Genomic DNA, 27376 nt, shown 5'->3' on the forward strand with positions numbered 1-27376 from the left:
CAATTGTTTTATTACTTGATGAATTTATATACAAGTGTAATTAATAACTAATATTTGCATATAGCCAAAATCTATAATTTACCATTTTAAAATGTTTTATTTCAATGTAGGCACATCAATGAATTTTTATGTCTTTATTGTAATTTTTTAACATTTAAATTCATGTGTTATCATATGTACTTCGATGAATACTTTTTCATGATTTTGCAATGCATAAGAAAAACGGTAAGGTTAAATAATGTTAAACAAAAATTTCCACGAAAGAGATCATGTTTTAATGTTTTCATAATTTAACATATACATTTAATCCAATTGTATGATATTACAGATTTTCATTTTCATAATGAAATACATATGATATATACCATGTACAATAAAGTCAACAGCATAGTTAACGTTTAAACTTTATTAAAACCAACAACATTAACAAGAACAACAAGAACAAATCATTCCTTCAGAAACAGTTCACAGAAACTCGATCTTACACAAAACTCAATTGTCCTGCCGCATGTCGCTCAACGACGTTGTATATCAGTTAGTTATGCACTCGTATAGAATGGTTCACATCATAAATGATCATTTGCCGGGAGACCTACGACATTAGTAACATGATTCAAATAATAATAGTCTCAAAATAATGAAAAACGCTTCGAATCAAACCTTCTAATTATAAAATGCATTAAGACATTTGTCGTTAAGGGTCCAGTCATGATGCCGCTACGGTCGCTAAAAGCAGTGCAAGAAAACAAGCCAGCAAAACCATAGAATATGTAGTTATCAGTATGGTTATGAGGTTAGTAACATATGAAATACGCATTTCAGTCGAACGAGGGATAACATGTTCACAAGTATTCTTGCATTTTGTACTCTCACCTTCGCTATTTGGGTCACGATCAACAGTGCGTGGTTTATCATCGGTCGATGTTATCATTTCTTCCATATCGCACTTATTTTCATTTTTGTCGTTCAGCGCCATTAAATTATTCTCAATATTTAACAAGGGAATATCCTCCTTAGCCTCGATGTTACTACTGCAAGAAATGTTATTTGTTGCATCTTTTTTCAATAAAGCTTCTAGTTTTTCTATTTCCTTCTCGTGCTCGCATAAACTTGCTGCTGCTAATTGTAAATCATAAACAGCTTTGGAAAGATCGAGTTCTGGATTAGTATGCAAATCATTTCTCGTTTCTTCCGGTTCCACAAAGTTGTGATTATCACTTAAGGTTATCGTTGTATCTTCTTTAGGAACTACATTTAATGCATCAGTGGTCCTTGATGAACTAGACAGATCATCATCGTTTGTGTCGTCTAGACTACAAGTAACGGAGTTACGAGTACTAGTATTGGGCGTCGTACTATCGGTTTCTATTTCAGAACGGTGCGACGTCAGCGAATTCTTTTGGCTTGAACGACTATCACGTAAGTGATCTGCTACGCTGCTGAACGCCTCCGCAATTAGTTTAACATTTTCGTCCGCGACACGAAGATAGAAGTCGAATGTATTATCGTCAGTCTTCTCAGAACATTCGTTCTCAGGATTAGCGAGGGTCTCCGTCAGTTTCTCTATGTTTTCTTTATCCGTATCTTCTTTATGATTCTCCGTATTATTTTCTGAATAATGACTACCTAAAGACTGTATATGTAATATGGAAGATTCCTCCGTTTTATTACTATCATTGACATCTGCTATTACAGGAAGCTCTGAAGGAACATTCGTTTCCTCAGTCAGTTTCACTTCCATATCGTCTTGCCCTTCAATCAAATTGACTAAATCTTGACATAAACGACTGTATGCCGTGAAATCGGTTTCCGTATCATGATTGGACGATTCATTTGATTTGCTCTGCTCGCAATTCTGCCAGAATTCATTGTTCAAGGCCTTTGATAGCATGTTATTAGATGTCACGGAATTCTGTGCTCTCGCATTATCCTCATTTTTATTATCATCTTGTATTCGAGTCGACGGTGAAACGTAAACACGCAATTTCTTTCTATGCGCATTCGTAATTGGACGATTGCCATTTATATCAGTTTTAGAGTTCCTCAATAAACCATCAGTACGCCATCGATCGTAATCGGAGAGTTCACCATCGCTCACGACGCGCCTATCGGATCGTACGGGTAACGATTTGATATCTATTAATGTGTTATTTATCTCGTCCTTAATATCTTGAAGATTAGGTTCTCTTCTAAGATGAATCCTATCGTGATTAATTAAACCGTACAGATTGGCGGATAAAGATCTAACCGCTCGTTTCTTCTTCGAACCAAAAGTGGTTTCCTGATCTGTAGTGATGCTGCATTTACTTTCAACGCTGCTCCTCGGCGTATTGGCATCCTTCCTGAGAGCTCGGTAAGCCAAGTCATCCGTAACAATGTCAGGCTCGCATTGCGGAATGTATGACGAACGTGGATGGTCTGGCTTAATCGGTGTAGTGTGTAAATAATCGCTTTCCGTAGCGGCCGTCACCGGCCCTAGAGGTATTCCAAACGGAGGTTGAGGATCAATCACCTTTAACGTGTTGTTAGCGTGATGAATGCTCCGATAAACGACATCATCTCGCGTTACGTCCGGTTCGTCTCGACGTGTTAGGTAATTCGTGCCATACAGATAATCATCAGTTGTATCTTTGCGTGACAAAATAGGCGAGGCTATCAGGTAGCTGATATTAGAGAGCGCAGATTGGCCGACCACTTCCGACAACGATGTAGGTCTCTCCTTTGGGTGCATTCTTCTGTAAGCCATATCATCTTTCATTCTATCTATTGAATCTTCTGAAATAAATGGAACAACAGTATTAGTTTTTGCTTGACGTAGGCTAAATTCTTCCATGCTCCGTCGTTCTGCTCGGTCAAGGAGATCTTCGTCTCCAAGACGAAGGCTATTATATATTGCTTCTAGCTCAGAAAGAGCTTCTTCGAGATTTTTGGAACTTCTTTTCCTTTCTAACGTGTCTTGTTCACTAGTTATTTGTGTTTCTTCCTTTACTTCGGTTTTCATATTATCTACGAATGTAACATTTGGTAAATTATAAGAATCTTCTCTTACAATCTGTTTACTTGGTGATCTTGCGCAGGAACAATTTAAAGACTTAAAAGTAGGTGACGTAGAATTATTGCGCATATTTTTTATATAAGTAGTAGATAATCTATTTTCACGTAATTTGGTATCATAATTTTTAAAGCTTGAAGTAAGTTGATCATTGCGATCGTTCCTCCTCTGACATTTCATTGCTTCCGTTTCTTTAAACAATGGTTCATCTATGTGTCTACCAGTTGAATTGTGTCTATTGTTCGTACATTCTGATAAATTACAAGTCTGCGTCGAGCTTACAGTCAGAGACAATGGACGCCGTGGGTATTGTTTTATCGAGTCACACCGATTGATTTCGTTATTCGATTCGTAAGACCTTAAACTTTTTAAATGATCCTTGGTAACTTCGTGAATATCGTTCATTTTAGCATGTAGAGTATCGTCATATTTTGTCGCACGATATTTCCCATTAAATGGGAAAGAATTACAACTATAAGTGAAAACTCGACAACGTGGGTTTCTTGGTGGAGGCTCGGGCGGAGAGGAACTTCGACTTGCAAACTGACGATTTGTCGTGTAATCGTATGGTTCAGCATAAATTGTATTAGCCGTGGGAGAATTGAAAATATAATTTTTCTCCTTATTTACGTGGTTCTTATTTTTGTGCAAAACATTTGGCTTTGCATAAGTATTATTCTGGTTTAAATCTGTTATATATTGATCTGTCGGATAATTTGTAACATCAGTAGACGACCTTGCTTGCAAATTGGATGCAACCATTCCAGATTGTCGTAAGTTTTCAATAGATCTCTGTACAGGGAAGGTATTGCTATTAGAATAATTGATAAAACGTGATGATTGTTGTGGAAGCTGAAATAATTCATTTGTATCCACAGCTACAGATGATTGTTCTTCATTCATGAAATCATGACTATTACGCTTATTTGCTATATTATTTAGGTTTTCTGGGAACTTGTGACCTTCATCCCTTGATAAACGTTTTATATAACGTTCTGTTCGAGCTGCTCGACTTCTTCTACTGCAAAAACCATTTTTTTGTGTACTATGCCCAGCAATTTCATTTTGGTACCTTGTCAACGAATTACAAGATTTACGTGACTCTTCGTCTGAACTACTGTCTGCGCAAATGCGATCCCGTTTTGCTTCTACTTGTGCTTTCAATTTATTTTTTCTCGCTTTCTTACTTAACCCATCTAACGAACCATCACTACTACGGGAGTTTAAAGAATCTCTTTGCATACTTGCTGTATCCACTGATTTTGCAGCAGTGTCATTTGAATCATTGATATCTAAATATTGATTCGAACTCTTTTCAACTGGATGAAGAACAACGTTATGTGATTTCCTATTAAATACTGTTCGAGGTCTCGGCTGCCTTGTACAATATACAATTTCTTCATCGTTTGAAGAACTATCACAATCCCTTATTGAAGATATTCGTTTCAAGATTCCACCAATCGACCACTTTTTTTCTTTCTTTTTGTCTGTAGAAGTAACTGCATTGCAGACTGGTAAGCGTCGGGTTGGAGGTAATAGACCATCCATTCTTAGAATGTCCTTTCCACTGATACTTCTCTTCTCCATCATGAATAAATAATTTATCTCATTAAATATATTATAATACCTAAAAAATTCAAGATTAATTAATATCTAAAATTCTAGAAACTTAATACTGTTTGGAAAAACACTACTTTTTGAATCTATGATTTAATGCATATTAATCTATAATTTTAGTATGTTGATATTAACATACATTAATTATATTAATAACTATAGTAACTAGACTGTGGATATTTGTGCGAGTTTATATTTTTATGAACAAAATGAAGAAAATAGAACCTAAATAGAAATTTATTTCACCCAATACATATTACGAGTATTTTACTAGGGATATTTTATGTATTTTTGCATTTCTCATAAATATATAAACATCTGCAGTCTAATAATACACACTCACAATTTCAACAATTACAATTACAACAATAATTTTACTTACGGATATATATGGGTATGTATATATACACAATATGAATAAATGCAGAAAATGTGTAAAGATGCGAATGTAAATACTTTGCTATAACCAATAAACAGATTACATTTTATCGAAAAGACGAATCTTCCATTTCCGATACCGATATGTTTATACAGTGAACACCTTGAAGCAAGGTTTCCATTATAAACAATTATATAGCATTGCGTGTATGTAGTATATAAATAGAATATTGTCTGCTAACCTCCATGCAGACGGTCGGCTGAATGATTCAGATAAGTATTAGGCGAAGGGCGAATTTTCTGTACATGTGCCAAAAATTTTTCCCTGTGTGAATTGAGAATGTCAGTCACAAAGTCCGTTCACGTTTCACAGCATAAAAAACGCGGTACTAAACTTAGGTCAGTACGTCCAATGCAGTATTGATAACGCTGATAGGATCTCCACACCTCTTCTGCAGTCTTTCGCAATACGCTCGTTATCTTGACAGTTGAACTGTAAAAGCGGTGTCTCGACTTCACTTTTTCGTACGACAGTAAGTTTCTATGATTCTCAACGATTTAGAATAGAGACTCGGTTACGTTTAACGTTTAGAGCGGAGTGTGTCTAGTTCGAGACATCTACGATCTGTAACTATCTTTGCCTGGCGCTCAGTTTGCGCTGCCATTACATGGACATCGACGAATGCGTATTACGCGTCGAACACAAAGAATACTGGTGGACTACGCGAAACTGACTCGAATCAGATCGAATCAGATATGAGAAGAGAAGGGATTCATCGTTTAGACCCCACCCATTACACCAATCTCCCCCCATACTCTCGCGCAGAATCACGCACGGTGAATCTTACACTCATCTTATGCACCCACGCACCATGGATGTACTTATATATTTACTTAGAAGATCGTTTGGAATCATTATGACTGCGGATGTTTATGCTAGTGCATATTCTTATGGGAAATTAGTAATAAGGCGGAACACTTTATGGCAATGCATAGAAATTTGTTTTATCTGTGGCAGGTATCAAGTACATATAATTTCAACTATGTACTATTTGCTTTGAAAACACTATGTAAAAGTATACAAGAGCATAAACTTTTGAAATTTACTAACTACGAGTAATTGGTATTAACCAATCCGATATAATTATTAAATGGCATCAAAGATTTAATAATATTGGAGAAAATTTTCAATTTTGAAATTATATTATAAATACAGATATAAATATATATCAAGTTATAAATTAATTTTAACTTATAGAGATTATTAACAGAAGTTAATATCTAAACAAATTTCAGGACCTATTGCAATTTAAATTATAAATCGTATGACTGATGAATATGTATATGTAGATACATTTCTGCATGTATATCCACATATTACATTTTCATATTTCACATATTTTATTTACTTACTTTGACATATACTAAATGCATAAGCATCTGCTAAGTATTGCTAAATGTTGCCTTAGTTTAGCTTCAAATAATTTACTGCTTGCTATGCTTACACTATTTTATTATTGTTATAATGCATAGTATATATGTATGCTCTTGTGTTATGTACAAAGCAGATATGTGTACGTGCACTAAATGAAATAAGATTGATTTTGTGAGAATGTGTTAATTCCTCCAGTGACAGTCACGTGATAGGCTCTGGACAGCATTGCTTTATTATTATGCATCACCACAGACAAGATACGGGATAGACTTATAACTCAATGCACAGCCATATCTGAAAGACTCCAGAGCCTCCTTACCATTTTGGGATCATTTTGTCAACGCTACGAATGTTAAATTTAAATTCAGATTTAAATTTATATTCAGATTTCCAAATACAAATTCAAATGTATGGGATCCAATGAACTTAGGCATCTATTGTGTAGCTTCTAAGATTTTGATGTGTTTCATCTTCCTGATCTCACGGACATGATGTACTGAATTCAACGATTTTGGTCTCAATTTATTACATATACAGAGCTCTGACGCACACAAAGCATTCATACAAAATAAATACATTGATGTTGAAAATATTTATAAATAATATTGATTTCCTTGTTTCGGACTATTGAATTGAAAATAATTTCTATGTTCGCCGTAATAAATCGCAGAGGGCGTAGGAAACACTGATTTTTTCGAAGTCGGTATTTCAGAACATATAATACGAAGTTCGCCTTATAAATCTCTTATTCCTTGGTTAGGAAAGTAGAGGAATTTATGAAAGCGGTTCTTTTAACATAATTCCTTGTTTTTTTAACTGTAAAATGAAGTATGATATTTGTTACATAATTCTCTTGTTTTTTCCTTGAGATGCAATAAAGATTATCATACTTTGTACATCTTTTTCGTGAAAGCTATATACGATAAGCGATAATTGGATTTGTTAATCGTATTAAGTCACAGGAACCTTGAACTTACGACATCGAGTCGTTCTTGAGATTCAGCCTCAAATTGTATTGCATTCCAGATCTGAATTACGTCAGACTGAAACATATGATGAACCAAGAGGCAATATTATAAATAGAAATGCTTCGTATGCTTAGCTGACATTTTAATCTGAGTTGAACTTTAACTTCTATCTTTTTTTGAAATAGAAAAGTTTACATTTAATATATATTCAGAAATATCGATTAATCCATAAGATGAGATTGATGCATAAAGGTAAATTAAATAATGTAGAAAAAAAGGTATTAAGTATATACTTACTCTAGAGTAATCACACTGATTACTTTTTAACAAAGTCAAGTAGCATTCGTTTTAAAATCATAATCGCTTCTTGTAAGCACTTTTGCGCTTTCATCACCCTAAATTGCATATAATTGTATAAGACCTACATTTCTCATATGTTCAACCAATTTGTTCTGATGTGTATACAGGGTGTCTAAAAAAATTAGTGATATTTTCACTTCATTAAATAATTTAATATTAATTAGTTTGTACTGTTTATATTATCGATTGATTTGTTATTAGAATAGACCGAAAATGTTTATATAGCTTTACAGATTTACAGATTTTATGAAACTAAAAAAAATGAAACTTTTTAATCTGTTCTACTTTTTTTTATTCACCTTCAGATTTATTTTACCATCTAAATATCACAAGGAGTACTTTCCCTTGGATACTTTGGACGGTTTGAATACTTTTGCATATTATGAATATCCTGCAAATTTTTGCAAATTAAAATTTCTCATAAATGCATAGATCTACGATTTACAACGGTTTACTTTGTAGACAGAATTCAGGTAAATTTATATCATATCAAGACGTGGACATAATTGAAAAGAATTATTAGAGCATCACATAGTATTCTACGAAACATCTGAAAAAGTGCGATTGTCACGTAGAACGCGAATTAACGTCGTCGTACACGACATTCCTCTGTTTTAGAGAGTTGAATCGTTTGCCTTGATGCTATGACACAACGATCGTTTACGAGAGTTCTGATAATACGTATAGTATCTATCATGTTAACTATAAGAGATAAAAATAAAATTTTCAATGTAAAAAATATAGGGAAATATAACTTATGCGTCTTTTAATTAAACAAATTTATCAAAAAATTATTTGTTGTTAAGCATATCCTTTATTACTATTTATTTGAATGACTTATTTTACTTACTTTCGTATTATTAACAGCTTCAGAAATTGAACCAGGAAATACACGAAAAACCAAAATATTTTTTACCACCATATTTAAAAGATTCACCCACTGAGCTGTATCTTCAGGTATTCAACACCATTTACTCGTGCATCATTAAAAAACTTTAAAAGTATAACTGCAGGAAAGCATAAAAAGTTAAAATTTGTTTTATCAAGTTTAATTTATTTATTACAATTAATAGAACTAATAAATTAAGTTAATGTCTACCATTATTGTAGACCTTGAACCAAAAATATCTTGTGCTAAAAAATTTTAACCGCCTTCATCTACAAATATCCATTCTATTTTCCCTTCTATTTTATCAAATGCTGAAGAATAGAACAAAGTCTCTCAGAGAACCGAATCTACTCTTCTATTTTCTTTCTCTCGCGCGCGTTTCGATCGAAACGTGCGTGAAATCCAATAACGTACGCGGATATTTTAAGAACGATTCGGAAAAAAAAATAATAATAATAGAAAGGAAAAAAACGGCTAAAAAGGTGAGTGCAACGTGTGTTTTGTGAAAGTTATGTCTCCAAGAATTGTTCGTTGCATAGCGCGCCAAGCGACCCGTTAAATGTCCCAAACGTTTTGGAGACCGTTTTATTTTTCGAAATTAGGTATTCATGCTGCATGATTCGGGTCCAGAGAGCCATATACGGCTGGCCAAAGACACCAGACATGATGTATACGTATGTACCTCATCGATGCAGCAAGGAGAAAGCTGCTTTCAGCGTTAATTCAGGACAAGTACCTTTATTTTACACGCGGCAAAAACTCCATAGGCGAAAAAATCGACGTGGCGCCGATTAACATGGCTCGAAATAGCGGTGCCGATCTTTTTATAGCATGGCGGGTGTCTATTTATACCTGGAAGTATGTTTAATCGTCACGCGAAGGGAAATACGTAATTTTCGGATGCCTGAAAAATTGGAACGGAGTAAATTGACTTAACGTTAAAGTATAACATTAGTGAGCATAATAAATAAATGCTTCTTTGAAAAATCGTCGTTTCATTGAAATAATAATAGCCTGATAGCTGGGTCGAATAATGTTTAAACAAATTTCACACGGAATGTGAGTGAAGTTTTCGTTAAGAATTTCCCTGTTTTTTTTTCTTTTTTTTTTTTTATCTCGAGTTTATTTAGCTTGCGATGTTTGGTTCCAAATACGTGACCAGACGATTGTTTTAAAGAACATATTTATAAAACGCGAAGAACGCCAGGGAGAAATTTGAAGAACTAGAGTAAAGCAATTTCTTTACGTTTTTATGAATTGGTTTTGTACTGGTGAAAAATTCGAAGCATCCCGTTCTTGTGGAACACCCTGCACTTGCTACTACACACGATTTTCTAGTGCAAAAGCGAACTGTAATAGATATCCGAGGATGACGTGTGATATGAATATTTGTAGATACTATATCATTTTAGTTATTAATGTCAATATCAGTACTACAAGATTATCATTATCGAAGGTTATACTACAAGATATTAATGCTAATGTTAATACTGCAGTTTACCATTAATATTAGTAAAAAATAATTACTGTTAATATCGTTTAACCGTAGCTAATTGTAAAGACAATGAAACGTTACGGATTCTTATAAAACATCATGATTAAAAAATTTCAGAAAGCACAAGTCGAAAGAACTGGAGCCGTGAAAGTTTTAAGGATATTAATTGAGACAGCCTATAGAAATGGCAGTCGCTCCATGTTTGCAGGGTCAAATGATGACAAGGACAACAATCGTATGAGTGTTAAGCTTTTTCGTTTATTGAAAATATCTCTGTAAAACGTGTGTATATTGTGGCCGGGCGAGGTAAGCCGACAAAACCGAATCTTTTTTTTTTTCAACAACGAAACGAAATCGGGTAGCAAACGAAGGAATACGGTGAAGACATTGAAAACAATAATAGAGTCGAATCGTTATTTAGTTATCTACATAAGTAAAGGACGAATCAACGATGCATTCGCTTACTTTTCTTTTTTTCTCTTTTTTTTCGTTTAATCTTAGTATATTAATTATATTATGTATAACAAAGCGGTAACAACTTGTTAATTGTAACTATTATGGTAATAATCGTTTACTTTATATAATTACAATAATGTAATGTAAGGATGATCGTTAACTAATCGATAACAAACGAATCGTTTCCTCCTCCATCCTTCCTTCGTCTTGATCATCATATTATCCTCGTCACTTCCTTGAACTTCGTCTTTTCCCCCTATTTTTCTTCTTTTATTTTTTATCTTTATTTTCATTTTATTATTATTTTCTTTGAAATCCGATATCGGTCTTCAGCTAAATCGTTTCGTTATTTTGTTCGTACAATCCCCTCTTTCGTATTAATTATTTAACAACAGTTTTTTTATCCCTTTTATTATTTGCTCTTTAATTTAATAATCATAGTAAACATAGTAATTATTTATAATATTGTGCAAATAATCCATATTTTTATTTTGTTTAATAGTAATGAATGTCATTCAACGGAGGAGCTCTTCTACGTTCTCTCTTTCTCTCTCTCATTTTCTCGCCCTTTCGCACTTTTCTCGCTTACTCGCTCCCTTTTTCTCTCTCTCTCTCTCTCTCGCGCGCTCTCGTTCATTCTTTCACGCATACACGCTCTTTCGCACGCACTCTGTCTCGATGTCTCTCTTTGCTTGCTCGCGCGCATTCACGGCACGCAATTGCGCATGCGCGCCGCCGGCGCGGTGCACAAGCGCGAGCACTCACGGAGCACGCATTTGAATGGACGATCCTTCGCGCGTAATGTTTTTTTCGACAGCTAGCTCGTTAAAATTGGATCTTTTTTTTGGTTTCTTAGCACATTTCGTCTATCTAGCTTGTTGACCCATGGCAGTTGCTTGATCATTATACTGGCCGACAGGCTCCGCAGCTTGACACTTTACTCAATTATTCTCTGTATATATCTTTTTTAAATCTTCCTTTGTTTAGCCCAACTCTAGGATTTTTTCTGCTTCGTATCTTCTCCTCTTTCTGTTTTTTTTTTAGTAGCTTTTGTGTACTCATCAGTTAGTTTTATTATCTGACGACGTTTAGGTTAATGAGTTTCGAGAGTTTTCGAGACACTACAAAGCCTTTTTTGTTTTTTTTTTTGTTCGCTATCCGTTTAAGAAAATTTCGTGCATTTACGATTAGTTAACTTAGTTTCATTTCTTCTTTATACAATGCGTAACGGCAGTATCGTCCACGGAGAAAGTACGTTTAAATCTCGTCTTACCTCGCTTAACGAAGGAAAGCCCTATATGTATATATATATTTTTTTTGTTCTTTAATATCTTACAGCCGTCGTCGCGCAAAAGCTGGTATTTAATGTACGTTTATTTTTTGTTTCTGGTAAAACGAAAATCAATGAAGCACACCACGCATACTCTTCCACCCCCCTCCCCCTCGTTCCTTTTCGCAGCCATAGCAAATGTTTTGGCCTATCGAACGAACATTTTTTTCACCGTTCCCGAGCATGTTTTTGTTCCGAGCGTTACGCTCAAACGAATTTTCTGGCAACCCTTCGAGACGCGTGTGTTCCCGATCTTCTTACGATTTTCTCTTTTCGATACGATCGTAGATTAAACGGGCCGAATGTTAACAGGCTTACCAACGATCGGTAAACGCGATTGAAAACCGGGGAAGTTGCGATTCAATCGAACATTCGATCACGAAAAATCTAGATCACAGTCTTCACGTACGCGAGATAAAAAGCACTGTGTGTATGTGTATCCGGACAAAAAGGAGAAAAGAAGAAGAAGAAGAAGAAGAAACGATGTTCATTTGGCGTGCCTCTCGGGGGAAGAACGATTCCTGCAGAATCCGAAAGATCCGTTTATCGTTAAAAAGAGGCCAGTGTGTTTTGGAACACTTTCCGCGCGATTGCACCTCGTTTCGTTCGTCACGCCCTGTTTACATATTTTTTTTACTTCCTTCCTTTCTTTCTTTCTAGCGTTTGTCGTGTGTCTCGAGAATTTTATTGCTTCTAGAAGTTCGCGGTTGCCCATTCGACAAAGTAGTATCGAAAATATATATGTATATTATATGCGTACAAACCATTTGATTATTATCGAATTATTTGCACATATTACAGCACGGGAGGGGTTCAAAACATAAAAAGGGGCGAGAGGGGGTATCGGAGTAATTAGACAGTGAGCCGGACGGACCATCAGATACGTCGTACTTCGATAGAAGAAGGATCGACGAGTTGAATGAATTTCGTCGTCGATCGATCTCGTGCCTCGATTCGTTTCGTTTCGTCGTCGTCGCCGTTCATCGTGCTCCGTGTTATGTTAGGTTATGTCATACGTTATACCGGATGCATTTTACCGTATCGTTTGTTGCGATCGTTTTGACCTCTACGAAACAACTTTCGAATAACGTGCGCCTACAAAAAGAAAAATTCGAAGTTTCTCGTCAAGTATATGCGCGAACAGCAACGGCGATACAATGCATGTATGCATTTTTTAGTTTTTAGGCGTAATCCGTGTTTCTGCTTTTTCGTTGCAGAAAGATTACCGAAGATAATAGATATGATGAGCGGATGAGTACCCGATTGATAATCGATGTGATTGTGCAGATATATTGTATTGGGATATTATCGGAATCGTCTCAAAGAGAGATTCAGAGCGTAAGAAAGCCGAGTCTCGGAAGAAACGAAGAACGACGACCTCTTCCGAACGAACGAGTCGCGAGGACGCAGCCACGCGCATGCGTATACTTTGAAGCGTACTCACGAAAAGGATCATCGAATGGCCCGCGACGAGAATCGTGAAATGCAATTATAATATACGTAGAAAAGGTACGAGGACATTAATATCGGACAGGCTTCTCTAAAATACTTTGACAAAGCGGACTCGACACCGATAGTGTGTGAATTATTTGTACGATTAATTTACAATGATCCTCACCCTCTTGAGCCTTCGTAGCTTAAAATAATGAACATTTGTTTTTTTTTCTTTGTTTGCTTTTTCCATAATTCCCCGTTATTTCTCGCGTTGCTCCTGCATTTAACCTCATCATATCTACGTTTCCCTTAACCTCATCTTTCTTTCTTTTTTTCTGTCCAGCTTGTAACAAATTTACACCATTTTCTAGCTCACAGAACGTCCGTAACCATACCGCTTTCGTTATGTCCTCGTCGTCGTTCCTGCCACACATTTCAAATACAATCCTTCGAGCGAGCTGCGAGTTTCTTTGCCACGTTACGTCCGTTTTCGACCAGCGAGAACGATTCTACGTTCGTTTATTATCGCGTCTCCGTCGCCGCAAGCGCGACACCTGTTTCCGGTTAAGACAACATGGACAACGCGGTGTCGCTCCTCTTTCCTTTTCCCATCATCTCTTACTTTCTCTATTCCATTACGGAACGCGGATGTAAACGTAGAAAAATAACGATCGCGCAATCCGCGTTAACACACACACGCACACACATTATAGTTCATTTTTGTCCTCTGTGTTGTTGCTTCGCTAACGCACGCCCGTTGCGCGCCAAATCGAGATTAGCTTCTTTCGTGTACGTACCTACGTGTATAATATACGTTGATCTGTACTTTTTTTTATGGCGAAATGAACCGTGCATCGCTATCATCGTTGATAGACGCGTTCCGACGAACTCTCGTTTGTCCCCGTGTGCATACTGTTTCAACGCGTTTCTCGATTTATTTCACGCGATCTATGTGATCGTATGTTGCGTGAGAACGATGCAATTGAGGTTATTCACCCGTGATAGAATCATATGCCATGGTTAACGGTCATCGAGAATTTCGTTCGATGTGTATCGATTTACTTTTCTCAATCGTGACACAGTTCTATCTAGCCATATGGCAGATAGGATCGTACTATCCGCGAGATTAGGCACACGATCTTTCACGAGGTTCTTAAGCACGTAAACCCGTTCGAAATCGAGCTACAAACTCGGACGATTCCTTTCTTCTACGAAACATCGATTCTTTTTTTAATTATTTCAAATATACCGAATTTTCTTCTTAAATATTTATACTGCGATTCGTACCGAAAGAAAGTATATGTTGCTTCGTCGGTGTCGTTAATCGTTATTGTCCTTGGACAATCGTGCAGCTTCTCGAATCGCAAACGGAAATTGTTTAGGATACCTTTTGGGCGTTTGTTACCTCTTATGGAGATAATTCGTATTTGATAATTCAACGGAAACTATGTACTAAATATTTTAAATAACCAACATTAAAATAATCATTTAAAATCTTAACAATTTCTTTTTTCAAAACTTAACGTCTTGATTTGGCATCTATTGTTAAACTATGTAGAATGACACAACTTTCTCGCTCGGAGAAATTAATTTATAACATGAATTAACTAAAACGTGAATGAATCCTTAGATTTAAATTTTATCTTTGGAAAATGTGAATTATATTCGAATATGTATAAAAAATTGTTTTAAGTAGACGTTATATTGCTTTGGAACATATACAACTTTGAAGATATGAAATTATTAACAAAAAATGTACTGGTTAACAATCGATATGGCGAGTTCAGTATTTATCAGAATCTAATAATCTTATTAACACTTTACTGGATCGGAATTAAAATTTCGAATGATATAACAATCATAAAATCATCAACAATGATAAACTGAATATTTATATCGTTTTCGCAATTCGTAATATTTTAATAATTTTCCAATATGAAAATGACAAAACATTTAATTCGATAAAATATACTCATCTTCGCTAACAAATAAATACAATTTTAAATCTCAAAGTTGCCTAATTATATTACTGATTTAACAAGTATTTCACCATAATAATTGAGAGTTAAATATCTATTAGAAATATAACTTGAAAACGAGCCAAAAACAGTTGTGCCCAATTCTACGTTACCAACCGAGTTAATCGTTAATTCTTTCAGCCTATTTAAACGTGCGGCGTTTTACTCATTTGAAAGATATACTACGCGTACTGCGAGACGGGTTTACGGGCGCACGGTTGTCGATTACAATTATTCGAATAACGTTACACTATTATGTATATTCATTTATTCCAAAGCGCATCACTACGTCGTGTAAGATTGTGTCTGTGTAAGATTTTTGCAAATGTGTAAGTATCTAGCTGATGATGATTGCGAAATTTGTATTCGCCACACCTTCCCCCTCTCTGTTCCTCTTTGGCAAGAATATTGTTTGAAAAAGAGATAGTCACATTTTCATCAACAACTATCAACATAACAATGAAAACTCATAGGGAAAAAGAAGAGTTGTTAGATTTTGAATCTAGATACATAACTGTTTTACCGACTGACTTACTCCAATCGTATTTCTCCCTAAATCGCTCTATGCGAGTAATTCTTATGAGATCTTTTAAATAAATAGTAATTATATGACCAAATATTAAAATAAATATTAAAGTCGTCAAACTGTTATAATATATGGATTAAATGTCGAAGTGCAGAGACGAGAAACAGAGAAGCAGAGGGTCAGTTAAAATAAAGCCGCGCGATCGGATGTTCGCGCATCGTATTGCGCAAAATTTGTTCAAGCCGAGCGAATGTAGTAAACTACGCGTACATTTCACATTATTAACATTCTTGTTCACCATCATCATCATCATCATTATCATCATCATAATCATCAACATCATCATTTATAATCGTTATCTTAATCGTTCTATGATCATCCTCACTATTATCGTCAGTTATGATCAGCATCTTCATCAATGTCTTCGTTTTCTCCATTGTTCCGTCGTTCTTTTCTCGTCTCCTTCTTTCTTTTCTGTTCAGTTTCAGGTTCAGAAAACTCTCTCGTCTTTATACACCACTGTACGATGACCAGAATAACGGATCAAAATGTCACCCACGAACCTCGACCGCAGCGAATCAACATTGATTTTTACATTTTTATAGATTTTCTCTTCTTCGTTTGTTGTGTTTATCAGCGAATTGGCGAGTCGCTGTTCAAAACCATGTAAAAAATCCAATATACGCGGGTAAAATTTTACGAATCGGCTATGTACCGTGTTAATTTTTGTTTCCTCTAGAGTAGATGAGAAACGATCGCTGATCTCTTGTTTTCTTTCTCTGTTTTCTGAACGCGGCAATATTAACTGTCTCGCCGTAGAACGCAGGTGTTCGTTTCAATGTCGGTCGGAGCGAAAAGATGATTCTTTGCTTTCGTTTCATTGCGTTTCGAGTACGCGTGCATATAACGCAGCTGGCGCGGATCGTCATCGTCATCGTCATCGTACGATCTCTAAAAGAAGAAGAACGGTAAGGAATGCCGTAACGAAGTCCATCGAGGGCAGGAATTCTGAGTACGTTGCAACGTGAACCGTCGAGTCCTGATTTGTTTTTTGAAGGGGGGGAAGTTGACTCGAAGATTACGTTGTTCATAGTCGAGTACACTTCTCTATACAACGACTATCGTTATACTCTTTCTATGTGTTCTTCTCAGTTATCAGTTCTTGCCCTTCGATTCCTCTTCGTATGTCCATCCTTATCTTCGTTTCGTAGCCAAATCCTATTATATTCGATCACGGTTTCTTCCATAAATATTCCTCCGCGGAACGAGAGAACCGAGCCAATCCCAACAACGAGCACGGACGATGGGTGTACGCGGTATCAGCAGTCTATGTTTCTCTCTGTCGTCTCACTATTCGCGCCCCATTCTCGAACGACTCGCCCAGAAAAACCAAAATGAAACATCCTGTGTTCTGTTCCCTCATGTGTCCCATTTCTCGCTCTTGTGTGTTCATCAGCTAGCGACGTGTCTCCCAACGATCGTAGCGTTTACAATGGATTTAAAGGCAACTCGTTGGAGGAATGTATTTTTTTTTTTTTTAATATTTTGTTTATACAACTATAAGGCTGTCGATGGAGAGCGCGCGCGAGGTCCGTGAGGCCGCTGCTCTCCGCGAGCAGTATTAGCGCGTCTGTTATAATTCTATAGTTGTTAGTCGTGGTGGCGCTTACTACGACGGTGGCGGTGCTTGGGACGTCGTGGACGCCGATCAGACGTCCGCGGTTCTCGAGGTTACGCTCGGCGATCGGCTATGTATGACGACTCTGTGGCCATTTTTCGTCACGAAACCGTCGCTCTCGACCAAGACCGCGGTTTGTCTGACCCGTGGATCGGTGTCAGCGTCGTCGCTTTCTTCGCTTGGTCCGCCTAGACGTTGTTGCTTGTGCTTTCTCCAGGCGTTCTGAATCAGACGCGCGCAATACTCCTCACGCTGACGCCACAGAGTCGAGGAAACTGGTTCGTAACCAGCCTCACCTGGACGCGTCTGAACCTCGATCTCTGCCGACTCCTCGATCGGATTACCCTTGCGCGCGAAGAAGTCTTTCGTGAGAGCATCCAGAATGTCTACGCAGAACATCATATCCCCCTTGCATATTGGGATGTCCATAGATACGATCTTGTACTTGTTTGGCTTGTGTATCTGTAACGGCGGCTCTAGCACGTCCAAGAAATCGGACAGCTGATCGTATCTGATGTACTGCGTTCCATCTGGGTCGAACTGTTGCCAGATCTCGTAGTACATGTCGTAGTCGTCATCCGTCAGACCCTCCTGCACATCCTCGGTAGCTTGGGAGTAATTCTCCAAGATCACGGCGATGTACATGTTTATCACGATCAAGAAACTGATCACCAGGTACGAGAGAAGATAGGCGATGCCGATCGTGGACGAACCACAGTTGCCCGGATATCCTATCTCGTTGTTCGGTTCCTGGCAGTCCTCCTCATTTATTATACCGTCGAGGACGCCATCCCAACCGGCAGACGTTGACATCTAGACGAATTCAAGAATTTTTATGTAATGATTTTGTTGCAAAAATCCAGTTTATTTAGCTGTATGACACGATTCAGTATTTCATCAGAAGAATGTAAGAATTACACGTAAAAGAATTTATTATAAAATAATACAAAACACGTTGCAGTGTCTTTCGTACTGAAGCATACTTGGAAAATTATGTTTCAATGAACGTAGTAGGTATAATTACCTGGAATAGCAATATCATCGACTGGCCGAACGTTTTGAAATTGTATACATCATCCAGTCCGCTCTTGTCTTTCACGTGCATGAAGAATGACATTCCAAAAATCGCGAAGATAAACATCACCAAAAACAGTAATAGGCAAATATTGAAGAGAGCTGGTAACGACATCGCCAGGGCGAAGAGAAGAGTTCGAATACCCTTAGCACCTTTCACGAGTCGAAGCACACGACCGACTTTTGCCACCCTTACTACACGGAGCAAGGTCGGCGATACGAAATATTTCTCAATAATATCGCTGAGAACCAGACCTAAAGGGAACACATATGCATTTTATTACAATAATCCTTAATAAGACAATAAGAAAGGATAAGATTTATGTGTCAACTAGATTAGGTTGTGCGATCTAGGTAAAGGCGGTGCTCTCTAAGTTGATAAGTGTTTTAAGTTCCATGCAACGGAAAATCTTTGCACACAGGATTACTAGTCTTATGAAACTTAATTCATTCATTGAATATAAAGTACGTGAAAAATTATGCGTTTCTAACTCTAATTTGATTTGTAAGCAATAATATTGCACAATGAATGATAACAAAGAGTTTCGTGAAAATAGTGTTTCTTATTTTGTTTCTTCAAGAAGAAGATTCAAGGTGTTTGATGCACGATTCAAGATTCAAAAAAAAAAAAAATAGATTTAAAAAAAACATGCATCATACAGTCCTAAGGACTGTTATCCCTTGTTCTCTAATCTTTTCTTCTTGTTAGATCTGGCTATAAAAAAAATTAACATGCAGTTATAGATTGATAAAAAAAAACAGAAACTTGATTAAAGCTCGATCACTCGTTAGATCACGCGGTGCTGTACAAGAAAAAAAAATGTATCATTGTCGTAGGTTTTCGTGTTAGGCATTCAAAAGTTTAAAGATGAGCAGACTAGCAATCGGTTACTCCTTTCTACGAAGACTAATTTGGAAAAAAATTCTCGTAATACAGACCCGCTCTTACCCGATTTTTTGACTAATGATCGTCTTTACATCAATCAACATGTGTAAATACCAGTCAAATACGACATTATATCAATATAAAAAGATACCAACAAATGTTTAACCATTAAAGCCGTTTAAATCGTTAATTTAAGATTGAAAGTTTATTATGAAAAACTTGATATTAGACTTGTTAAAGTTTATTAGAAATGTACGTAAAAAATAGATAAATAAATTGCGCAATCAAATGATAATGAATTAAGTTAAGAATCAAATTTTATGAATTTTTAAAATTAATATAAAAATATTTGGATATTGATCTGCTTTATAAATAAAGAGCTATAATGTTGCTTTTAATGACTGGACACATGTTCATAACCATGAGGAAACGAGGATTATACAGGATAGGAAAGATAGGATTACACATAACATCAATGTAAGGCTACGTAACATAATGACGCTGATCAGTCGTTGCAGCACACGTGAAATATTAATCCTGTACGCTTTCTTTTTTGCTAAGATGCTAAGTTTTGCGTGCAGTAGAGATAATGAATTGAACATGCTCATTTGCATCCTAATTAAAAAAAAAAAAAAAAAAGAAGAGAGAGCTATGTTGTGTGATGAAAAAGCTAACAGGATTATCTTTTCCATTATCATGTATCAATTTCACGGGGGCCATACGACTGAACTAATCATTACATTACATTACCTAATATTGACAATATAACAACAACAAAATCAAAGAGGTTCCATGGCTCCTTGAAATAGTGGTAACGCAGAGCGAAGATCTTCATGAGACACTCGCTGGTGAATATCACAATGAATATCATGTTTAGATAGTCCAGAACATCGCTGAAAGTCTGAGTTTGTTGATAGTGGTCCAACGTCATCGTAAGCATATTCAGTCCGATGAACAACATGATTATCATATCGAACTTTTTGTCCGTCACTATTTCAAACACTATCGCCTGCGGCCTCCACTGAAAGACAAAATGTTTGCGTTAAAATAGAGATTTTTTAATTGGAAAAAGAAAGTAGAAAAATTCGATAAGCACGTACTTCTTAATAAGCTATTCGGCTATCGAAATAGACATTCACTAAAGTCTTACAATTTGAAACATATAATTACCAAAATTTTACTTAAGATTTACTTAACTGTCAGAATGTTACGATACAACACAATGAATCGGTAAAATTTTAGAATTGGAAGTTCCCAATAGGTAGAATTTCAAAATTATAAATTCTCACTCACAGTAAAATTTCATAATTAAGAATTTCCTATTACTAAAATTTCACGACCAAAGACTCTTATTCTACTAAAGTCTTATAATTAAAAGTTGTTCACCGCCAAAACTTTACAATTAAACACTTCCAATCCCTAAAGCTTTACAATTTAAGATGACTAATCACGGAAATTGCAATGTTCAAAATTCAACTATACACAAAATTTGATACAAATGGACTTAAGCACTGTAAAAAAGATTATCAGATTGAGTTGCTAGGATCAAGAGAAGAATCGAAGAGGAAGAAATTCACAAATATTCCAACGACATAATTCTCTACATACTCTTGGACGTGGAATGGCTTTCAATGGTTTCTTGCTACCCATCTTTTTCATAGCGTTGTAATATTTCTTCTGGTCTTCCGTCATGAACATCTCGAGGGAACCACCCGCCTTTTTCTTCTGCTCGTTGAAGTTATCGATGATCACACCAATGAATAGATTAAGGGTAAAAAACGATCCGAATATAATGAAGAATACAAAATAGAAATACATGTAGATGTTTGTTTCACGAATTGGTTGTTTGTTGAGCTGTAGACACAAAAGAAAGATTAATTAAAGAATCAAATAATGATTGTTGATTAATTCAAGTTACAAACGATACACTCACCTCCCTAGAATCTATCGCGTCGTTCATGATCTGAATCCATCCTTTAAACGTTGCCACTTGGAACAAGCACAGATAAGCCTTTCCTACGTGGTCGAAATTCATCGGAGAATTCTCCCAGGTATAGTTCTCAGCCAAACAGGCGTTTCGGTCAGGGATTATTTCGTGGCTGAGTGTTGTTTTATTCGCATCTACGCACTGTAAAGAGACAACGAATATAGTTAATTAAATAGAAAAATATACGCACGACGTTTCACGATCCTTTATTATCGCATATTTTTCAAGGTAAGCTGAAGGAAAAATAGGAACATTCTGCTACCTTTAATTTTCCGATATTGGCTTTTCGGGATGGACAATGGTGTTTCTAGCTCAAAATGCAAATGCCAAGTGCACGTGCAAAATCGGAACACGATCGCTCATCCTGAAGAAGCAATATCAAAATATCTCATCATCGTGAAAGTTTGAAATCCAAAGTACTTCTCTAATTTGTTTTGAATTACCAATACGATTCAATCGAAAGATTAATACTACCAGGTGTAAGTTGTTAAGCTATAAGAGCTCCGTATAAGAGTGGAATGTTGAGTCGATTGAATGTAAATTTCCGGTCAATAAATTCTAAATAATTTAGAACGATGAAATAACTTCCTCGAGCTTTCAGCGATTCGCGTACAGTTCTCTCGTTTTCCTTGATCAGATTTGAACACAAACATTTGTCAAATATGTTCCAAGCATTATGCTTAATTACAGAAGCGCTTTTGAAATAATTACCTTGAAATATTTGCCGGCAAAAAGCTGTACACCCATAATGGCGAAGATCAACCAGAAGATAAGACACACCAGTAACACGTTGAAAATGGATGGAATGGCTTGAACCAAAGCGTTGACGACTACCTGTGAGACAAAACCGTTCGTTAAAGTATCTGAAAATCGGTCCAATAAATGTTTCTTTTTTTTTTTTTTAATTCTGTTTCTCTATGTGCTTAAGTATGCGTTTCTATGCATCTCTACGCGTTTCTAAGTAAATGTCTACGCCGTGTGTTACGAATTCATCGTATGTGCAATGTAAATCTTGGATTCGTATTTTGCGATAAAATAAACGAAAGGATAAAACACCGCGCGAAAGCAAACAGGAATGTCGCATTATTATGTCGTATATAATTCGAACTTGATGAAAATTGATAAGAGTGCAAAAGAAATTCAATTGAATTTAACACGTGAGCGAAATCAGTTCTAGTCAATTTCTACGAAAAATGGGCAAAGAATCTATTGTATAAAAATGTAATATCACATTCAAATGTTCAGCTTCGTATAATTTTTATCTGAAAACAAGAAGCATGCAACATCGCTGCTCGATTTCGCCCGATTTTTCACGATTGCACAGGATCAAATCAGGAAACAGAGTCGATAAAATATCTTGGCTCATCTTTTTCGCAACAACATCTACGAAACGAGTCCAATCGAGTTTTCCCATGAATTTGTTCTCTTTCCTTTTTATGGAACAGTAAACCGAGGTAAACCCTGCATACTTACTTCAACACAATAATTATCACGTTCAATTTCGTACAACTACACCGCACGAACATAGATTATATATATATATATATATATGTATACCAATGAAACACCGAAATCACAAGTCTCCAGACAAATTCAAACAGACAATGAGAAAAAAAGAATTCAAAAAGAAAAAAAGAAAAAAAAAAGTAGAAGAGGAAGAATCACGGCGAACACAAGGAGTGCCTCTGCGTTCACGAAGTATAATATTCGCGAACCTCATGGAAATCAATAGACTTGTGAGACAAATTAAGAAGGAACAAAGTATCGCTTTGCCTGATCATTGATCGATGTGACGTATGGTGCATACTTAACGTTGCTTCGAGATCACGACTACAAGTGTGCACATAGAATATTCACACGAGAAATAAACGAAAGCCAGCAGCAAGTGACGCACAAAGCATGTAACAGCGAGACATTCCATTCGATATATTCGATGCGTTTTGGCGTGCGAAAATTTTTAGCGTTCCTCAGCGGCAAGCAACAATCCCATGCAGAAATAGAAATAATATATAATATATATAATATATATACTATCACATAGTAGGTTCGTAGATTTTACGTGTTTATATATTATATATAATATATATATATATGTATTTATACATTTATATAGGTAGACAGATTATGCTGAAAATTAGTAGCTACGAACTACTGTATAATAAGATAGGGTAAGATAGTGTCAGGGCGTGGGCATGACAGTAACTCTACGCCCAGTATCTCAGCGACCTTGTATTACAGTTATGTAGAATCATTTTATGTCTGTAATGAGATATATAAACTGTTAAATTCATCCGAGAATGGTAAGTTACTAGTATGTTTGATGTAGGTATATAATACGTGTGTTGTTCGAGTATGTTGAGACCAGCTGTTTTCTAAATGAGGCACGTTTGTTTCAGGCTCGTTGAATTTCACAATAAGTATCTAAATACACCGCCGTTCGTAAATCTTGTCTAAACTTGTCATGGTTATTTTATTACTTACTAATTGAAAATGATTTAATCGAAGGATACGTTCCCGAGCTGTTCGATTTATTATCTGTCGACATCTATGCAGACAGGGTCATCGCCTATGCAGGCGTTGATATCGCCGAGTTGATATTTCCGTGGTTTTCTATGGAAGTTGTTAGGCTGATGAAGAGTAGAGTCCTTGATATTTTTCTCATTTCTTCGATAATTCAAATAATAACGAGTAACCGTAGATGGTAAAATTTGTTTGAAACGATAATTTAAAAATATATAGTTTCGAGACTTTTCTACCAGATACACGTGCGAACATATCGTATAGAAAATAAGAATATAATATAACCGTGACCGAAGCAATTCTGCTTATCTTCTTTTTCACTAATTTCTTGTTATTTGCATTTCTTAAATGACTTTTTTTACAAAGTATTTAGAAGCCTATATGTTTATACGGTATATTCTTTCGTTTCTTTATTACTTTGTTCTAGCACCGTTTGCTGGAAAAACACTTGGGACACTTTGTACGTAAAACGAATACAAATCTATTGTCGTATGTTTTTTCAAGCTCCCGTTTCGTCTTCACTCAGAATTGAGAATCTATTTCACGTTTTTGCCTGGATTTCCTTTCAAATAGTACGTAATTGATGTTTGAAATATCTGCAAAGTATTAGCCGTATCTTCTAAAGATATAAAGAACGTTTTATAAATTAGAACGCGAAAGACGCGAGAATGTCTTGGAAATCATTAATCGTTCTCGCTATTTTGTAGAAATTATATAAACAGGGTGTTGTCTCGAATTTACGAGAAGCGTTCGTCGATCCAAAATTTACGAACAGCAGCGTACGTGTGTCTCTAAGGTGCATATCTCGCGAGAATTATTCAATAAAGAACGAGTCTACGTGCCGTTCAAACATTCGCAGTTTTAAGCTCAAGTGCATTCGCGATCGCCCTACTTATGTTCACGTGCAAAAGGAATCGAGTCTTCGACACGGCGAGACCGAAGAGTTGTTTCGTTAATTTTTCGAATAACTAACAACAAAGTAAGTAACTATATTTTAATGCAACAAAACTAAACAAAATATTCCGTGTCATATGAAACTCAAATCGGCCTCTTTGTCGATTCTCGCCATGAAAGAAAAACGGTGCCGCCGTTAAACTGATTTTCTTCCTAATTTTTTTCTTTTTTTTTTTGTACATACTCATTTATTATTTTATTTGTTATTTTTATTATCATTATTATTTCATAAATGCGATCTTTAATTTTCTTCTAATTATTTTCGACAATTTTCTTAAACTACTGATATTGATAATTCTGTTAGAACGGCTAATAATCTTATTCGTTCTAGATAATTCGACGGCACCGAGAAAATTCAAATTGAAAATCTGGACGAATCGAAAATTATCAACAAAGTTGGGCATTGTTTAATCAACGTAAGTCATAGCGTTAATTACCTAATGTTGATACTTTCGAAGAACGAATTTGCAAAATCTGCAAGCCACTTTCGTTGTTACTTAATTATTTTAATTATTATTTTGGTATTCTTATCGCAAATAACTTGGAATAGGAAATATAGCAAGTCAAACACTCTCAGACAAGAGTCTCGCTATACTCTGCTTTTGATTCGACAAACCTTAACCGTATAATTCTATCTTTGTTATTTGCTTCCTCTGGTACAATTATCCTCTAGTACGATAATCCAACATATTAAACAACAAATAACAAGTACATTCTTCGCAAGAAATTTCTAATTAGACAGTTCTAGATTACTCGTTTGTCATAGCAGAGATACTATTTCGTCTAAAACTATCGTTACATCAAAATTATCCTACGATCGCGATATTTCTAACGACATATGCCCAACTCGGAAGCTCGATTCGCCCGCTAAAGAGAATGATCGATTCGGTCGGGAACATAATAAGAAAGTAATCGGCAAGGTCTGCTGAGACTGTGGGCTACATACCCGCATTCCCTGCATTCTAGACATCGCCCTGAGTGGCCTTAGGGCCCTTAGGGTCCTCATTGTTTTGAAGGCTTGGATCCCGCCAGCGCCACAGAGCGACGCTACGAAGTTAATGAGTGACACCTGCGAGCGAGAAACGAGAGCGGATCACAGCAACAGGTAGACAGGCTACTCGCGATACGAATTCATCATCATAATCATAATCATAATCATAATCATAATCATAATCATAATCATCATCATTATCATTATCATAATCAATAATCATTTCCAAACTTTCAAATACTAGAAAAATTTTAAGAGATAAGTAGAAACGGAAGAATAGAGAAAGAGAAGAAAATAGATAGCTAAAGAAAGGGTTAGGAGGAAGTAGAGGTTGTTGGTTGACCGTCGACGCGTCAATTCGTGTTTTGTATGGTTTTAGTTTCATGTCTTATTTCTCTTTTTTTTTTTTTTTTTTTTTGTTTTGTTTTTTTCTGATCTCTCGATTTCCCGTCGATGGATCGAGGAGTCCATTGAAGCGGATTAAAGTAACACAGGAGTCCGTCCCATCTGTGGAAATCGTTCCATTTAAATAGTGTATGATACACATCGTAGATACAACAAATATCCAGAGCAGGGGGACGAAGACATTGAGAGAAACCAGATATGGCACACGTAGCGGTTCACAGTGAACAGAGAATGGACGTCGTGTCACCCCTGTTTGCGTACAATCCTTCGCTAAAAGGATGCTTTCAAATGCGTTACTGCGTTCTATTTGGCAATATCGTGGTTGTAAAAGGGAATTTTAAGAATTCGCTCAGCGCTTGTTGCGATTCTAGGAATTTCGAGGAAATTAAAACGTACAGAGTATTACGATAAGCTAATTTCTTCTAAGTTACGTAAGTGTTTATTTATCTGAAAGACGCGGTTGTACGCATACAGACGAGAACGACCGACAATGCAGAGAGCAATGAATGAGTTGATGAGAGATATTTTCGGTTGCGAGCATGATAATCGGCTTCGTCCTGAAACAGATGAAAAGGTTCGTCATACCAGCAGTAACGACGCGCTAGGTACCAATTTTATATCGTCTCACCATTCGATATATTCTGATTGTTAAGAAGAGTCTCGCAAATAGAAAAGTACATTGCACTTTCTTTCGATAGTTCGATAAAAGAATTAATTGACGTAGATGTAGAAGGTTTTTCTTCTTTCTAACAAAGCAATTTGTTATTGCCACATATTTTCGTATTATTGATAGATATTCTAATAATAATATTCTACGCAATTTTTTAAATACGATCGTTGTTTCAGATTTGTGGGTGAAAAATTATATTCATAATGAGAATTCATATTATTTCTTCATTGTAACATCAATTAAACTTGGTACC

General features: G+C 36.0%; 2 protein-coding genes across 39 annotated transcripts in view; both read right to left on the reverse strand.

Annotated features, from left to right (window-relative positions):
* Positions 1 to 391: 391 nt before the first annotated feature.
* LOC126865878 (uncharacterized) lies at positions 392 to 5846 on the reverse strand. Of its 5 annotated transcripts, none has more exons than XM_050618804.1 (4): positions 5290 to 5846; positions 5052 to 5210; positions 874 to 4679; positions 392 to 592 (listed from the first exon to the last, which is right to left on the reverse strand). In XM_050618804.1, the coding sequence occupies exons 3-4, from the start codon at positions 4640 to 4642 to the stop codon at positions 567 to 569; spliced, it is 3795 nt and encodes a 1264-aa protein (XP_050474761.1). In that variant the 5' UTR covers positions 4643 to 4679; positions 5052 to 5210; positions 5290 to 5846; the 3' UTR covers positions 392 to 566. The 5 variants fall into 5 exon arrangements, with proteins under 5 accessions (XP_050474761.1, XP_050474759.1, XP_050474758.1 ...); XM_050618802.1 differs by having other exon boundaries at positions 661 to 4679; XM_050618801.1 differs by having other exon boundaries at positions 392 to 4679; positions 5052 to 5129; positions 5290 to 5845.
* A 4586-nt stretch (positions 5847 to 10432) lies between these two features.
* The window catches only part of LOC126865872 (sodium channel protein para), a 69737-nt gene continuing 52793 nt past the window's right edge, over positions 10433 to 27376 (reverse strand). For 24 of the 34 annotated variants that reach the window (XM_050618789.1, XM_050618775.1, XM_050618777.1 and 21 more), the window contains 7 exons: positions 26004 to 26126; positions 22295 to 22417; positions 21530 to 21724; positions 21205 to 21450; positions 20347 to 20617; positions 18661 to 18965; positions 10433 to 18449 (listed from right to left, as the gene is read on the reverse strand). In XM_050618789.1, the coding sequence (XP_050474746.1) occupies positions 17667 to 18449; positions 18661 to 18965; positions 20347 to 20617; positions 21205 to 21450; positions 21530 to 21724; positions 22295 to 22417; positions 26004 to 26126 (2046 nt within the window). In that variant the 3' untranslated portion in view covers positions 10433 to 17666. The remainder of the gene's footprint in view (positions 18450 to 18660; positions 18966 to 20346; positions 20618 to 21204; positions 21451 to 21529; positions 21725 to 22294; positions 22418 to 26003; positions 26127 to 27376) is intronic. The other 10 variants (XM_050618767.1, XM_050618790.1, XM_050618781.1 and 7 more) reach the window with 1 other exon arrangement.

This window comes from Bombus huntii, chromosome 5, assembly GCF_024542735.1.
Source record: "Bombus huntii isolate Logan2020A chromosome 5, iyBomHunt1.1, whole genome shotgun sequence".
Taxonomy (NCBI): Eukaryota; Metazoa; Arthropoda; class Insecta; order Hymenoptera; family Apidae; genus Bombus; species Bombus huntii.